The sequence below is a fragment of the Diabrotica virgifera genome, chromosome 5 (assembly GCF_917563875.1).
Source record: "Diabrotica virgifera virgifera chromosome 5, PGI_DIABVI_V3a".
Lineage (NCBI taxonomy): Eukaryota > Metazoa > Arthropoda > Insecta > Coleoptera > Chrysomelidae > Diabrotica > Diabrotica virgifera.
In genome coordinates, this window is record NC_065447.1 from 110,038,075 (window position 1) to 110,057,162 (window position 19,088).

At 33.2% G+C, this 19,088-nt stretch overlaps 1 protein-coding gene across 1 annotated transcript in view; it reads right to left on the reverse strand.

The window, feature by feature from the left end:
• Positions 1–19,088, reverse strand: part of LOC126885093 (uncharacterized) — a 275,171-nt gene that overhangs the window by 143,260 nt on the left and 112,823 nt on the right. The window contains exon 3 of the mRNA XM_050651517.1: positions 9,704–9,817. Coding sequence (XP_050507474.1) covers positions 9,704–9,817 — 114 coding nt within the window. The remainder of the gene's footprint in view (positions 1–9,703; positions 9,818–19,088) is intronic.

Here is a 19,088-nt window from a genome sequence, read left to right on the forward strand (position 1 = left end):
TCTTCATGAATATCATCTGTACACTTCGGACATCATTCCTATGGAAACAGAAACACTAATAGACATTGATCCCCTCATCAGAACAGATCATCTAAATCCAGAAGAGGAGATGCATATCAGACGTTTATGCAGAAAATTTGCAGACATACTTCATAATCCTGATGAGACTTTAACATTTACAAATCAAATAAAACACCATATAAGAACAACAGATGAAGTCCCAGTTTTCACAAAATCATATCGATATCCACATGTTCATCGAGAAGAAGTTAACAAGCAGATAACGTCAATGCTGGACCAAGGCATCATCAGACCAAGTCAGTCGCCCTGGTCGTCGCCAGTCTGGGTCGTGGCGAAGAAACCAGACGCCTCAGGAAAAATCAAATGGAGAATCGTAGTCGATTACAGGAAGTTGAATGAGAAAACTATAGACGATAGATACCCAATCCCGAATATCACGGACATCCTCGATAAACTAGGACGCTGTCAATATTTTTCCACGCTTAATCTAGCCAGTGGATTTCACCAGATAGAAATGGCAGAGGAAGATATACAGAAAACAGCATTTAACGTTGAAAATGGCCACTACGAATATCTCAGAATGCCTTTTGGATTGAAGAATGCACCAGCTACATTCCAGAGGATAATGGACAACGTGCTTAAAGGATTTGTAGGAGACATCTGCTTAGTATACATGGATGACATTATCGTATACTCAACCTCACTCCAGGAACACATGGTCAACCTTAAGAAAATCTTCGAGAGACTACGAGAAACAAAGTTCAAGATACAGATAGATAAATGCGAATTTCTGAAAAAGGAAGTCGAATTTTTGGGTCATGTCGTAACTCCTGAAGGAATAAAGCCAAATCCAAGTAAAATTAAAGCCATCATAGACTATCCCATACCACGGACAGCAAAAGAGATTAGAGGATTTCTCGGACTACTTGGCTATTACAGGAAGTTCATCAAGGATTTCGCAAAAATAACAAAGCCTCTCACCTCATGTTTGAAGAAAGATGCCAAGATAGAACACACTGAACACTTCCTCAACTGTATCAAAATCTGCAAGAACCTTCTAACCAACGAACCACTTTTACAATACCCGGATTTTACGCAGCCTTTCAACCTCACCACAGATGCAAGCAACTTTGCTATAGGTGCTATCCTGTCACAGGGTCCTGTAGGACAAGATAAACCCATCGCATATGCATCACGAACACTGAACGAAACAGAGCTCAAATATTCCACTATTGAAAAAGAAATGCTTGCAATCGTATGGGCTACTAAATATTTTCGACCTTATTTATTTGGAAGAAAGTTCAAAATCCTCTCCGATCATCGACCACTTCAATGGCTATTTTCTCTAAAAGATCCGAACTCAAAACTTGTTAGATGGAGGTTAAAACTTGAAGAATTTGACTACGAAGTCATATACAAAAAAGGAAAATTAAACACCAACGCATGCATTATCCCGTATTGAAATCCACACTAAAGAAATGAACACAGTTGATGAGCACATGGAAGAAATAATCAGCCTATTATCCAGAAAAGAAGATGACGACATATCCATGGTCAACCACCCAAGTTCAGTATGCGATCCAGACGAAGTAATTCCTATGGATGACTTAGAAGAAATTATTAAAGAAAAACAAACATCCGGCCTAACTGCAGAAGAAATGAAAGTAATAGATGAAATTCTTCAGGAACAAAATCAAAAAATTGAAAGTCAGCCAACAAGTTCTCTATATCAACAAGGCAACAATACAGATGGTACCCAGCATTCTACAGAAGAAAACCCAATACTCGGAATTCCAATCAGCGAAAGACCATTGAACTGTTACAACAATCAAATCATATTCAAATTGGTAAACTACAATCCTGCAAAACCCATAACAGAACAGTGCTTCGTAACAAAGAAAAGAATGCACGTCCAACTCGACAAAAGCGACCTGAAAAATGATATTTTCAACTTCTTCAAAAATTACGTTGACACAAAAAAGAAATACGCCATCCTATTCGAAACTGATGAACTCTACCAGACTGTCTGCAACATACTTCGTGAAACATTCAAGAATTCTGCATTTGATCTTGTCAAATGCAACAACCTCTTAGAAGATATAAACAGTACAGAGAGACAGAAAACCAGCGTACAAGACTATCATCAAGGAAAAACAAACCATAGAGGAATTAACGAAACAGAAATTCAAATCAGAAAACACTATTATTGGCCAACGTTGAAAAAGGACATTGAAGAATATATTAATCTCTGCGATACTTGTCAAACAAACAAATACGACAGAAATCCCGAAAAACCGAAGTTTATGTTAACCCCAACACCAACGAAACCACTGGAAATTGTTCACGTAGACACATTCCAAGCAGCAGGACAAAAATTCCTTACCATCATCGACGCATTTTCAAAATACGGACAAGCATACCCAATAGAAGGATCAAACGCTATCAACATTTTAAACGCATTCCTGTTATTCATCACACATCATGGATTACCACATATGATAATTTCGGACAGTGGAACCGAATTTAAAAATGGACTCGTTCAAGAATTCGTGGACACTCACAAGATTCTAATCCACTACACAACACCTGATAATCCGCAATCCAATGGAATGGTCGAGCGCTTTCACTCCACAATCATAGAGCATCTTCGAATATTAAAAGAAAAAAAGAAAACACTTAACATAAAAGACCAGATGCTTTACGCCATTATGGCATACAACAACTCTATCCACTCAGCTACCAAACAGAAGCCCATCAACGTTCTCAATGGTCACATAGATGCCCAAGATCCATTCGACATTGACATTAACAGAACACTTATAAATAATTACACACAGGAGCACAGATTGAAAACAAAAGAGATGTATAAAGAAATAAATAAGGAATTGCAAGAGAGCAAACAGAAAAATATTGAAAAATTGAACGAAAAACGACACTCACCTATAACATATAAACCAAGCACGAAAATCTACACTCGAAAAACAGTAAAACGAAACAAATTGCTCCCCAGATTTTCATCTAAACTAGTCAAAAATTCCTGTTACTATTGATACCCAAGATACTACGGTGCACAAGAAGAACATTAAACATCAACCACCAATGAAAACTAACCCCAAAAATACTTTACAGATGTATCTCAGTAACAGCCCAAGAAGTGAAGATCCAGGACCTTCGAGACAATCCAGGGATCCTTCCTGTTAAGATCGGAGAAGCCAGAATCCAAACTAGCACTCACGATTTTATCCACTATTTCCAATTAGAACCAATAGCACAAGAAATCGAAACATTAGAATCTCAATATCAAACTACAACCATAGCTATAGAAAATGGACTCAGCCAACCGTACTTCGACAGTCTACAGAACTTCGACCAAACATTGCAATATCTCCTCAAAACAGCCCAAGAGAAACTCGACTCAATCTATCCAGCAACCAGAAATAAAAGAGGTCTTATCAATGGCTTAAGAAGTATTATAAAATCCATATCAGGAAACTTAGATCAAGAAGATGCAGTAAGATATGATGCTGCAATTCAGACACTTGAACTTAATCAACAGAATATTATTAACAACATCAACAACCAATTAAGCCTTAATAAGAAAATAATGAACAACTATAATGAGACAGTAACGTTGCTAACCCACAATCAAGAGATAATAGCAGCAGAAACCAACAGAATCAGAACGGATTTAAACCAATTCGTCTTTGATTTCAACCACTACATGCAAGTTCGAAACGTTCTAGACCAGATGAATTTAGCCTTACAAACTATCATACAAATATTAGATGACTTACAGACAGCAATTACGTTTGCAAAAATCAAAACTCTTCACAATGGACTTATAAAACCAGACGAAATCAGATGGACCATCCAGAAGATGCTAGAACATCACCCAGCTTCTCAGCTACCATACCTCCAAGAAGAAGATCTGATGAAATACTACGAGATAGTAGAAGTAGATGGTTACTATTCCAACCATTCTCTAGTCTTTATCTTACATTTCCCCATTCTTCATTCCAAAGTATTTACATATTTTCATTTATATTCACTTCCCACCATCAACAATACAATAATTATCCCACCTGGGCCATATTTAGTTTCTAATTCGGAACTTTTCCAATACATGGACCTACCATGCAGAAAAAGCGAACCGAAGAAATTCATCTGTCCAGAGAAGTTCCCACAAGAAAATACAGAAACCGATGACTGCATAAATCAAATCCTAAAATTATCCAACGACGCCGCTCAATGTCAAAACGTGCAGATCACAATTAGCACAACAATTATCCAAAAATTATCTGAAGCCCACTATATTGCTGTTTTTCCAAAAGCTACTAAAATTTCCACCCACTGTTCTATTTCCAAAATTGAAGTACTAGAAGGAACATTCCTGATAGAACTACCCCCAGGATGCGAGTTCAGAACCAACAACGAAGTTTACATCAACTCCAAAGCAGCAGTAAAAGAAGAACCTTTAACCCTGCCAAAGATCAAAATTAAATTCCAAGACGAAGATCCAACAGTGAAGCCTCTAAAGTTAGACAGAATCCAGTTAGATGAACTGCATAAACTCTCAACCGAAGAAGAAAGACTCCAACCCGTGTCCCTAACAACAATGGACCATTCTCATCTGTGGACACCACCAATATATTTCTTGGTAATTGCCCTTATCATTCTCCTGGTTTACAAATTACGAGAGTTATGGAAAAAGAAGAAAATGGAAGAAGACGAAGAAGAAGAGGATGCAGCCGATCCGGAACCAACGCCTTCAGTTTTGTTCATCCCTCAAAAAACTTCTCAAGGGGATGGAGAAATTATGGTGCAATAACCCCAGAGGTCAGCGATCGCAATCAGCAGTTTTACCTTTTATATTCAGCATTTTGATTTTATATAAAAGTAATATCATTGTAATTAATTTCAGTTATTTTCGATCAATTAAAAGTGAAGTATATTTGTAAAAGTTAATAAAGGGTCTTTTTAAAAAGTACCTTAGTGAGTTTAAACCTTTAAGTTGCTTCTTCTCGCGGCCTCCACTTGACAATAGGTTTTGTCCATCGGTTGTTTGGCAATCTGGCGACGTGTCCTGCCCAATTTCACTTAAGCGACGCGATTTTTTCGACAGCGTCTGTTGTTTTTGTTCTACAGCGTATTTCTTCGTTTGGGATCCGGGCTCTCAGGGAATCACGCAACATCTGGCGCTCCATAGCCCTCTGAGTTACGCGAATTTTGTGCACTACCTTTTTTGTTAGTGTTAACGTTTCGGCTCCATAAGTGAGTACAGGCAACACACACTGGTCAAAGATTTTCCATTTGAGGCACATGGGCAAGTCCGTTTAAATATATGGTGAGGCAGATAAAGGGCCTATTAGAAATATCTCGAGAACTAAAATAAAGAAAATTATGAAGATTGGAATATAGGGGTTTTGAGGTGTGAACTATTTAACGAAAATATTTTGGTCTCTTTGTTACTTCCGGTTATACCGGAAGTTGATTGTAACTTCGTTTTTTTAATGGGACACCCTATATATTTTTACGTTTTTGGATTTTCCTCGATTTCTAATTTCTTAAAATATAAGGTTTTGTAATATTATACAGGGTAGATTAAAAGATAATTACGTTTTTTTTATTAATTTTGTAGCAAAATTCACACCCTGTAGAATTGTAGTAGTTTTACATCAAAATCCCTTTATATGTTCAAATGATTTTTAATATGGTCTACTATTGTTACCAATTATTAGTATAGCTAAATTTTGAATTTTAGTATACAGGGTGGGTCGAAACTCGGAATGTGTATTTTCTGAGTTTTCTTAAATAGAACACACTATATATTAGTATTGTAATGAAATGGTATTTTATGGTACTTTTTAATTTCTTAAGCATTCCCTATACCCAACTGCTTTAATTTGTGCTTAAAATTGTTAATCGCACCAACAATCTTTACTAGGTACGTAGATATTTTGATAGCTCAACCATTATTGGCAATTTTAAGAATCAGTCTCGATTAGTATGTATTTATTTCCGAAAAATTATTTGTGATTGAATATTCTTACGGCCAACCTAATAAAATTTCAGGTATTTTGTGTTGCAATTAATGTTTGGCTTGAATCACCAATAACTCACAAATTGAAGCAGTTAGGTATAGGGATTGCTTAAGAAATTAAAAAGTATCCTAAAATAACATTTCATTACAATACTAAAATATAGGGTGTTTCATTTAAGAAAACTCAGAAAATGCTCATTCTGAGTTTCGACCAACCCTGTATACAAAAAAGGAAAAATTTAACTATACCAATAATTCTTAACATAGTAGACTATATTAAAAATCATTTGAACATAAATAGAGTTTATTATGTCAAACTACTACAATTCTACAGGGTGTGAATTGTGCTACGAAATTAATAAAAAAACGTAATTATCTTTTAACCTACCCTGTATAATATTACAAAAACTTATATTTAAGAAAGAAAAAAATCAAGGAGAATACAAAAATGTAAAAATATACAGGGTGTCCCATTTAAAAAAAAAACGAAGTTACAACCAAATTCCGGTATAACCGGAAGTAGCAAAGAGACCAAAATATTTTCATTAAATAGTTCACACCTCAAACCCCTGTATTTCAATTTTCATAATTTTCTTACCTTGAGTTCTCGAGATATTTCTAATGGGCCCTTTATCTGCTTCACCCTATATAGTTCAGTTTACCAAACGCTGCCCAGGCTAATCCTATGCGACGTGGGTTATTCGCATTTAGATATTATTTACTAATTTATCTTATTGTGTTCATCTTCTAATGAAATTAGCGCGATTATTTCATTCATAGGAGATTCTGACCAATAGAAAACTACAGAAATGCAAATTAATGTGATAATTTTTGATAATATCCCGTCGACAAGTATATTACGTCAGATGCCCTTCGTTGCTACGCAAAAATACATTCAGTGACATTAATGACAATTAATATTTTAAAAGTTATAAAAGTGATGACTTTCAACCGTAAAATATGTTATATCAACTGTGTGTTTAACAGTATTAATTTGTACTTACATAAATAATTTACAATAAAATTTTGGTTTTGAATAGTTTCATTCATGAAATAATCGCAACAAATTGCACTCGATCTCTAAAATTATTATAGAATTTTAGAGCTCTGGTGCAATTACTACTGATAATTAGATGACATAATATTATTTTGACATAATATTTAAAAGTCAGATCAGTAGACAATAGGTTTGTTCCAACTCGATACAAAACCGTTTTTGAATCGTTACGCGCATGCGCAATACCTAATAATTATGCGCAGTAACACATTTTTCGTTACTGCGCATACTCGTAACCGTTCAAGAACGGTTTTGTATCGAGTTAACAAACCTATAAATTACAATGGTTTTGAATCGTCGTCATGGAAACCAATATCGTTGTCGTGGTAACCCATTATAGTGAAAGTTTGGTTTTGACAACCCTGTCAAAGAATTAATTTGTGTATTTTCACTTCTAAATAAAAATTGACATTCTATTTTAAAAGTCTATTTTTTGGGACTTTTTTCCAAACGTACGGTCCTAGAAAAAATATTGTTCCTAACTCATGCGGAAAGTGTCTTCCCGCACTCGACTGCTTGCCCGAACTCCGCTATCGCGTCGTTCGGGTCAACGGCAGTCTCATGCGTGAAAGTATCACTTTCCGCACTAGTTAGGAAATAGCTATTTGTATAACAAAGGAGGAAAGTGCTACTTTTCCTCCCGAGAATGAAGTTTACTGCCCGACGCGTAGCGGAGGGCAGTAATCATTCAAGGGAGGAAAAGGCACTTTACACCCATGTTCTACATATGGTTTTTCCACCTTCCTCAAATAACAAGTAATTTTTTCATTTTTACTTAATTTATTTATGTAACTAACCAACAAAATTTATTAGAACTAAAACTAAAAAGTAGGTACGATATAACTGTCAACTGTCAAATATAAGTCAAATTATTAACTTAATCATTGTTAAATCAAAATAACAATTTACTGTTTTTTACCATTCTGCAAAATACAGGGTGTTTTATAAATAAACGTTAAAATGTATAGATACTTACGTAATAGAAAAGAGATATTTTACAGGGCGTCAATAAGTTATATTTCATGAATGAAATACCATGACCTCACTTTTACTTTTCCTCCCTAGGGAGGAAAAGTACAACTTTGCTCCCTACAATCAGGTCTGGAAAAGTATACTTTCGGTAGAGGTAGGTGGAAATAGTTATGTTCCTAACTATCGCGTCGTTCGGGTCAACGGCAGTCTCGTGCGTGAAAGTATCACTTTCCGCACTACTTTTCGCACGTGATACTTTCACGCACGAGACTGCCGTTGACCCAAACGACGCGATAGCGAAGACACTTTCCGCAAAAGCCACAAAAAATAGAGTTATATCAATTTTTATTTAGAAGTGAAAATACACAAATTAATTCTTTGACAAGGTTGTCAAAACCAAACTTTCAATATAATGGGTTACCACGACGACGATATTGATTTCCATGACGACGATTCAAAACCATTGTAATTGTCTACTGATCTGACTTTTAAATATTATGTCAAATTAATTTTATTTCATCGAATTATCAGTAGTAATTGCACAATAGCTCTAAAATTATTGAATTTTTCCCGAGTGACACTTTGACAGTTTTAATTTCACGAGCCGAAAGCGAGTGAAATTATGCCAAAGTGTCAGAAGGGCAAAAATTCTATATTCATTTTAGAGATCGAGTGCAATTTGTTGCGATTATTTCATGAATAAAACTGTTCAAAACCAAAATTTTATTGTAATTTATTTATGTAAGTACAAATTAGTACAAGTAAACAGACAGTTGTTATAAATATTTTACGGTTGATAGTCATCACTTTTATAATTTTTAAAACATTAATTGTCATTAATGTCACTGAATGTATTTTTTCATAGCAACGAAGGGCATCTGACGTAATATACTTGACGACGGGAAATTATCAAAAATTATCAGTTTAATTTAGATTTCTGTAGCTTTCTATTGGTCAGAATCTCCTATGAATGAAATAATCGCGCTAATTTCATTAAAACATGAACACAGTAAGATAAATTTGAAGTAAATTAGTAAATAATATCTAAATTTAGTTTATTGCATGTATTACAGATATTATAATGCCATATTACAAGGTATTTTACTCTCACGCACGCCGTGCGGGAAAGTGCAACTTTCGGAAACGAAATGCGTGCGTGAAAGTGGCTCTTTTAGCACGGCCCTAGAAAAATAACTATTTCAAAACTTCTATTGAAAAATACTTTGATTTTATGAAAAACCATTGAATTTATGAAAAATATTATAAATACATAAATTGTAGGAATTTTTTTCTAGTTTTAATAGTCATAATATAATTTATGTATATTTATATTTATTTATATATTTAATATTAATAATATTATATAATTTGATACATAAATGTTTTTCCGTAAAATACGTCGGAAAGTAGATGCTTCCAAAAAAAAATGTTATTAGGCGCCATTTTTTCAATATAGTGGCGCGATCGGCGGAAATACCAGGTAGCAAAGAGGTTCAAATTCGAAAAGAGAATACCGAAATCCATAAAATTACCAATTTTCAAAATATCCGGAAAGCTTTGCAGGTAAAACTACCAAATGATTGGACTAAATAAATAAATCTAATGCTACTTACCCTTATCTTTTTCTGCCTCTTTTCGACTGGCATCAAAAATGCCCGTTGTTAAAGCCTTCCTCTTGAGCAAATATGGCCTTCTTTTTGGTTTTGATGAAACACCAGCTGCAGCTTCTATATAAAAAATTAGTTATCCTATAGTATAATCTCCATTACATTAACATTTATATAAAAATAGATTTTATTATACCTGATTTAATTATACATTCATAGTTCTATCAGTAAATTGCTAAGGTATTTACTGCACAGAAATATGTATCTGATTTCTCGATATTTTTCAATATGTACCTTATATTAAAGGTTGTTCTGAAGCTATTTCCATGTGACATTTATGTAATTTACTATTCTAATTGAGAACTAAGCCACAGAACTAAAACAATTGTTAACATATGTTTTATTAAACATGATCATCCTTTGTCGGTTACATAAGGAATTGTCAAGATTGGATCGAATAGAACACAACAACTTAAAACGGGATCCTTTGACAATCACAAGAAATAATACGAGGAAAATATCAATGCCAAATATATAAAAGGACCATCTGAGAAACTTAAAACAATAGGAAATAACCTCAACATTTCAAAAATATTAAAAAAACAAACACATTGAAATCTATTTTTATCTAAATCTAAACCTATCAATGAACAAGAAAGAACAAAGAATTGTATTTAAAAAATACATTGTGAATGCGAACAATTTTATTTAGGTATAACATTCAGGCCATTAGATGTTAGAATAAGTGAAAGTCAATCTTATGTTAAAAATAGAAAATTAAATAGATTTCAAATATGTCAACACACATGGGACAATGAGCACAGATTTTAGTGGAAAGATTTAAGTATAGTCATGAAAGAAACAGAAAAAGTATAAATAAAAAAATCAAAGGAGCGGCTCTTGAAACTAATTGTGTCTCAAATTCCTCTGTAGAATGCAGTAGGATGTAGTTACCCATACTAAAATAGGAAGTCAATAGAAAAAAATACCAAAGTCAATAAAATATCGAGGATATTATATAGTTTATATTTTGGTATTATTTATATCCTCCTCCTCTATCTGTTCTCCGTCGTAAGGATGTAGTGGCGTCATGTAAGTCGTTTGACTATTTCTATCCAATCCTCTCTCTCCTGTGCGTGTTGTTTTGCTTCGGAGAACGAGTAACCAGTCATGTCTCTTATTTGGTCCGACCATCGTAATGGAGATCTTCCTCTGGATCTTCTGCCCTCTACGTTGCCTTCAACTATCATTCGTTACATGCCTTCCCTTCTTCGAGTTATATGTCCAAAATATCTCAGTATATTTTGGTTAATAGTTGTGCTGAGTCTAGTTTTTATGTTAAGTTATATTATATGTACATTATACGTTTTGAATCTACCTTTTTGATGGTCCAAGTCTCTCAAGCGTAGGTGGCGATAGGAATAGGAAATATTAACGCTCGAACAAGTCGTAATTTTGTATTTTTTGTAATGTCAGTATTCTTCCATATTTTTGTGAGTTTGGCTGCTGTTATAACGGAGCCTAAGTAATTAAATTGTCTGACCACTTCGTAACCTGCCAAGTCTCTTATCTCCGGTTGGTTGTTTCTGATTCTATCGATGATCATTACTTTAGTTTTCTGTATAATTATTATCAAACCATATTCTGTACTCGCCATTACTAGCCTATTCATAATTTCTTCTAGTTCTTCTGGTGAAGAAGCCAATATAACAGTGTCATCAGCATAACGTAGGTTTTGTATTTTTCCTATTATATTTCCTATTTTTGTATTGTTTGCCATTCCTCAAAAACTTGACGCATAATGTGTTTACTATATATATATATTGAATAGAATGGGGATATTAAACATCCCTGTCGCACTCCAGATTTTAATTTGACGTTTTTCGAAACCACATTAATAACTCTTACATTAGCGGTGTTATTTATATAAAGTGCTTGTAATAGACAGATTAGATGTTCTGGCGTACTACCCATTTCTCTAAGTATATGCCACATTTTATCCCATTTTACGTTATCGAACGCCTTGGAGTAGTCAAAAAGCACAAATATGTTTCTATGTTAAACTCTCGAGATTTTTCGATAATTTGACGAATATTAAGAATGTGTTCTCTTGTTCCCCTACCTGGGACGAATCCGCATTGTTCTTGTGGAATTTGCGGTAAGAGAATGGATTTTAATCTTTCATTGATTATTGTTAGAAGTACTTTGCTCGCGTGAGATATCAACGCTACTGTACGGTAATTACTGCAATCTGTCGGAGAACCTATTTTGTATATGGGAATACTGGTGATTTCTTTTTGTTTCTTTCTTTTTCATTTAATTTATTCGTTGGGAACTCATACGAGTGGTTACTTAAATTATTCATACCGTTACATATTAGTATTTAAGGGGATCGGCACAAAATCTTGATCCAATGCTATTTACATAAATGCATTAATTTTTTTGAATCCTGAGAAAACCAATACTTAAGTATTTTTGAAAAATTTAATCGCAGAATAAAAGATTACATTATTACCCAGGTTCGAAAGTCCCTGAAAACTTCTATAATGTTTATTTTAATAATTTACATGAGTAAAAAAAGAGAAACTTTATTGTGATTTTTAATTTCGAATATTGCATTCAAAAGAAATATTTTGTTTATTCTAGGGGACTTTCGGCCATAGGTAATAATGTTCTCTTTCATTCTGAGTTAAAATTTTTCAAAAATTTTTATTAGTATTCACAGTAAATGAAAAATAATGAATGCATTTAAATAGCATTGGACCAATATTTTGCGCCTACCCCCTTAAGTGTTGTTTCCAGTTTTAATATTTTTCACCTCTTATTGTATAAGCTATTGATGACTTCCAGTACTGTATACGTAAGGAGATTGGTTATGTAGTACCTACATATTTAGTGAAGCCCGAATTTTAGTCTTTGTATCAATTATGCAATAATGTATAATTAAATCATCAATCATCAATTATTGCATAATTGTATCAATTATGCAATAATGTATAATTAAATTGTATATTGACTGTGACTGACTTATTGTAAGACCTTTAGTATTCGAAAAGGCGGCAGGCGCAAAATATGGGTCCAATTCTATTTAAATGCTTTTATTTTTTTTCGACTACTGAGAAAAATAATAAATATTTTTGAAAAGTTTAAACGCGGAATGAAAGATTACATTATTACCTAGAGACAAAAGTCCCTTAGAATAAACAAAAAGTTTCTTTTGAATGAAATTAAATATCACACTCAATTTTATTTTTTTTTTACTCTGTAACTTATTAAAATAAACATTATGAAATATTTCAGGGATTTTCGGCCCGCAGTAATAATGTAATGTTTCATTCTGCGTTTAAATTTTTTAAAAATGCTTATTAGTTTTCTCAGGATTCGAAATGTATGCATTTAAAAAGCGTTAGCCCAATATTTTGCGCCTACCCCCTTAAATCAAATAAATGGATTCTGTTTTCTCTATTTTAAAAAATTTTACAATTTTACTATGTCACTAACTCAAATGCCTTCCAGTAGTCGACAAATCAGATATATGTTTGTAGTTTAAATAACTGAAGCACTTTTCGAGTTTCAATTCAACAAAACTAAAATCTCCAATAATGAAAGATGTGACCGATTTTCTAAAAATAACAAGAAAATCACAGTTTACACACCCATAATACAACCTGTCTGACTTATAAAAAGCTCGTAATATCTAACCAAAATGAGTTCAACAATTTACGATTTACTAACGACCAGAATTAAAACTGTTTGTTTGAGTTTGTACTATTTTTATTTCAATTGTTATTTTAAGCATCCATAATTATCTTGCTATTTTACATTTTGCAAGGTGATTTTTTTAATTAGCAACTAAATTCAACACATTATCAAAAACTGTAGAAAATAGTTTTAGATGGTTTATAGGTATTTTTGAAAAACTATAATTAATATCTTCTTCTTTAAGTGCCTTCTCCGCGACGGGGGTTGTCAATTATCATAGCTATTCGGACTTTGGAGACGGCTGCTCTGAAAAGTTCATTTGATGTACATCCGTACCATTCTCTGAGGTTACGCAGCCACGATATTCTGCGTCTCTCTATGCTTTTTCTCCTTGAATATTTCCCCACATAATCAGTTAAAGCAAGTTGTATAATATATTCGAGCTTCTCGTGTAATATATCCGAGATATTTCAATTTTCTGGTTTTGATTGTATTTAAGATTTCCATTTCTCTATTCACCTTTCACAGAACCTTTTTGTTTTGTGACGTGTTCTGTCCATGATATTTTCAGAACTCTTCCATACACCCACAATTCAAATGTTTCCAGTTTTTTCATTGATGCCGCAATCAAGGTCCAAGCTTCGATTCCTTAGAAAAGTCGGGAAATCATAGCACCTATCCAACCTTACTCTTAGCAGTAACTTCAGATCTCTTGTGCAGAGCACTTTTCTCATTTTGTTAAAATTCGCTCTAGCCTTTTTTATTCTAATTTTAATTTTCTAGAAATAATCATTTGTGGAGTTGATCATTGTTCCAAGAATTACTATACCTAGTCGTTTTTCTTTTTACCCGTAACTTCTATCGACAGCGTCCACGTAACCCAGCAATAGTTTATATACCCCTTGCTTATTTAAGTTTGATAGTGGGGGAGCTGTCTGTCCAGCTATTCTCTGGTCAGTCAGTGTTTCATATAAAGACTGCATACTAAAAGTGAACAGTTTTATTGATATTGTCAAATTGGAAATAATTACGTAGTGGATCACGGTGATTCAACTTTACAACCTAATGTACCCACGAAACATCGACGTTTCGCAGCAAATATTCTTAGAGTAGATATAGAGGACACGCCTACACCACTGCCAATTCAAAATAAATATTATATCTAATAGTCCAGGAACCGAAGCTTTTCACCTCGTCTTTTTTACAGAATGGATCGATTTGCTTGAAAATTTGAGAATAAGTAGTGGATAGTCCAAGGATCAAAATATATGTGATACCGAACGGCGCCTTTACCATGGGGGTGGTTGCCACCCTATCTTGGGGGTGAAAATTTTTTATTATATTTTGACCGCAAAAGTTAATAAAAATATTCATTTTAAGCAAAAAATTATCTATACATTTTTTGATAAACTTAATATTTTTGGATTTATTCGCTATGAAAAGTGGTAGCTTTATATCGAAAAAATCAATGTTGTTGGATATTATACTCATTTACCATTCACTTAAATATTGCCGTAGAAAAATTTTTTTCAATCAAAGTTCTTGTGAATTAAATAACCTACAATTTCATATTTAAACATATTTTCCTAGAGCTAATCTTTCTATTCTAAAGAAAATGGCATTTTTTACCAAATTAAAAAAAATCGTTATTTGCTTTTAACTCCAGTTTTTTAAAAACTAATAATTCTAAGCCAGTCAAACTTCTGGAATCTATTATTAATACATAAATAAAGAAGTATGAATAATGCTTATAATTGGATTTCTCCTTTTTTTTTTCAAAAAAATATATCGATTTTTTAACAGTAACTTTTTATTTTTTATCCTAGAAAGTTTGGTAAAAAAGAATTTTGTAGGTTTCTAGATCTATAAGGCTATTAATATTAAATCCTTTTAAAATCCTCAGCCGCAAAAAGATATGACTGTAAAAGGGTTGATAAAGGTGGTTTTTGCATGTTATTATAAGTTTTATTTGTCAATATTTCAGTCAATTTTTGCCATAAAAAATTTTTTGCTAACCCCGTTCTTGGAAATTAAATAAGCTACAATTTTAGTTGTAAATATTTTTTCGTATCTCTGATGTTAATATTTCTATTCCGAAGAAAAATGCGTTTTTTACTAAACTACAAAAATTCGTTATTCGCTTTTAACTCCATTTGTTAAAAAACTAATCACTCTAAGCCGGTCAAACCTCTAGAACCTCTTAATAATACATAAATATAGAAGACCAAATAAGGTCAATGACTAATTTTAATTAGAGTGGTAAGTAGGTGAAAGTTTCCGATCACTTTTTCGCTGAAAAAAATAGGGACTGACATTATTTTCATAATGTCACTTAATTTTTGAGCTCGAGACTTTTTTTATTTCTGTAGATAGATATTTTTAAATACTTTAAATTAGTTTGATTAAGTTATCTTCGAAAATGCACAGTTCTCCCGTCTTTTGAGTTTGAAACTACAATATTTAGCATTTGACGAAGAAGAGCTAAGATATAATAAAGTATAACTCGATTACTATTGGTATTAAAGAAAATAAAAAACTGTTTTGTTTATTTTTTCAAAAGGTTCATTTTTGTCAGGCAAAGTTGTTTTGATAAAACGAAAACTTTTTGAGTTATTAGCAGAAAACTGATTAAAAACATTGATTTTTTCGATATAAAACTAACACTTTCGATAGCGAATAAATCGAAAACTATTAATTTTATAAAAAAAATGTATAAAACGTTTTTTGCTTAGAATGAATGTTTTTTGCAACTTTTGATGGGGTGGCAACCATCCCCATGGTAAAATCGCCTTTCGGCATCATATTATAAATTCTGGTCCTTGGACTATCCACTACTTATTCTCAAATTTTTAATCAAATCGATCTATTCTGTAAAAATTGCGAGGTTTTGTCCTATTTTAAACTTCATTACTTGGACTATAAAATGAGATGCGCAAGTTGTACTGCAAAACAAATGAACTCCATAAACTTAGAGAGATAAATGAAAGAATACAAAAATCTAAAAACGGACAACCGAAAACATATATAAACAATAAACGATCGAATATAATACGAGCTTCAAATTTCTAGGAAGAAAAAAAAAAGGACAAAAAAACGACAAAAATAAAGATAGAGATTGAAATATCATCACAGAGATGAATTAATAAGGGTAGTATAAGGTTTTCTTAACAGAATTATATAGAAGTCAACAAATCAATGTCGAGCAGCTAACAGAAAAGTTAAAACAGTCAGGAAAAAGATTCGTCACTCAAGGATCAGAATTGATACCAGATAAATCAACGGGCAGAATAAAGCTACGGTATAAGATATTTAATATCGTTATAAACGCCGCAAAGATAGGAGACAGAGTTAGTAAATATAAAGTCATTGTTAAACTTATTTATATATGCCTACAAGATGACACAGTGCACTTAACATTTTATTAAACAAAAAGAACGACCCAACAGACCTCGAGAATTGCCTACTCATGCGCCTGTTAAACCACCTCTACTACTTATTCACAAGAATAGTAACAAACATGCTGGAAATAAAATTAAGTTTTTACTAACCTAGCGAACAGGTACGTTTTAGAAAAAATCATCTCCCCTGCACAAAAGAGAAAAAGAGACAAGGGAAAATTCCATCGAATACAACCGATCATTGGCCCTGGTGTTCGTAGACTTTCACAAAGTTTTCGATACGATGTAAATTAACAGCGTAATCAAAGCGTGTGACTAAAGTCGTCCTACTAACTACAAACTGATGGAAAATATACAATAATGCAATCATGGCCCAAAGACACAAAATGTATAAAAATCAAAAGAGAAATCTGACAAGAAGACACGTTATCTTCCAGACTCTTTACTACATACAGTTCTGGAAACTATTTACAAACAATTTAAGTGGGACGCAAAAGGAATTTATGTCAGTGACGAAATGCTCTCCCACCTTCGATTTGCGAATGACTTAGTTCTGATGACAGATAAAATGAATGATGGACGGACCCACAAAACTGCAGTGTGAAGGCCAAGATCAAAAAGAAGAAGTATAATATGTTGACTATCTGCACAATGATGGATAGGCGGCGTCAAAAAATGACTGGGAACTGTGTGCAGGAAGTTCAATACTGATAGAACTGGAAAAAGTTGGGTGGGGCTAATAATTGAAAATTACTTCTTAGATGAAACAGCGGATCTCTTTGGTATATACTATACGCGTAATATTTTTAAAAGATCTTAATAAATAAATAATGACAAAAAAGTAAGGAAATTAAATGATTTATTCGAGCGTTTTCCAAGGAAGATGCTGACTATCAAATTATAAAGAGTATTAGTACCAAAATCACACTTTTACAACATCTACTTATATTGGAATCAAGAGTCTTCTATCCTGGTAGGCGGCAAAAGAACAGACAAAATTTTCATTCAGCGAGGTGCCAGTCAAGGTTGTGTATTATTCCCAACTTTGTTTAATGTTTACTTAAAAACAATATTTTAACAAAACCTTGGAAGGGCAGTGTGGAGTTACAATTGAGGGAGAAATTATTAACAATATCAGATATACAGATGACACAGCTGTCTTGGCTGAAAATATCGAAGATATACACTAATAACAGACTCACCAATAACAGACTTGGCATAAATAAATTGATGACATAGTTACTTCTGGTTACTAAACAAGAAGTTGGCTCTATGTAACTAATTTTTAACAATGAGGCGATTACAAAAGTTAACCATTTTAAATACCTAGCATTTTTAGGTAACCGAGACACTAAACTCTGATAAAAAAATTAAAACTAGTATAAAAATTGCAAGAGGGACATTTTTATGAAACTTAGATCTATACTCTGCAATTCTCAACTGAACTTACAAATAAGAATCAAGTTCCGAAAATGTTATGTGTATTCTATTTTATTGATGTGAAACCTGGATCATTATGGTTAATATGATAAACAAATTAGAAGCCATCAAGATGTAATAACAGAAGGTCAACTCTTTATCAACCAAACCTCTGTAGAAAGAGTGAGGCACTACAACTACCTCGGCACCATAATAAATGAAGAATGGTCCAACAACCAAGAGATAAGAGCGCGTATCGGAAAAGCTAGATCAATCTTCAACCGTATGAGGGCCTTTTTCAAGAGTCACAACCTTTCTCTTGGTATAAAAGTAAGAATGTTGAGATGCTACGTCTTCTCTGTCCTTTTTTATGGTGTTGAATCATGGACCTTGAACGAAGATATGTGCCAAAAATTGGAAGCATTTGAGATGTGGCTATATCGGAGAATTCTTAAAATCCCATGGACCGATCGGGTCACAAATGAGGAGATCCATAGAAGAGTGGAGAAGAACCGAGAAGTACTAACCACCATAAAATCTCGAAAGTTGAATACTTTGGACACATTATACGAAATGAATCCAGTTATGCCCTCCTACAAGCCATCCTACAAGGAAAAATATTTGGAAAGCCAGGTCCAGGAAGAAGAAGAAAATCCTGGTTAAAGAACCTCAGAACCTGGTTCAATACAACATATGTGCAGCTTTTCCGCGTTGCTACAGATAAACTTAAGATTGCCATGATCATCGCCAACATTCGTCACGGATAGAAACATCAAGGAGAAGAAGATTTGGTTACATCGTGAGTGGTTTTCAATGCTCAAAATATCATGAAATCACTGTATTTCAAACATAGGAGTCTTTAACAGAATAGG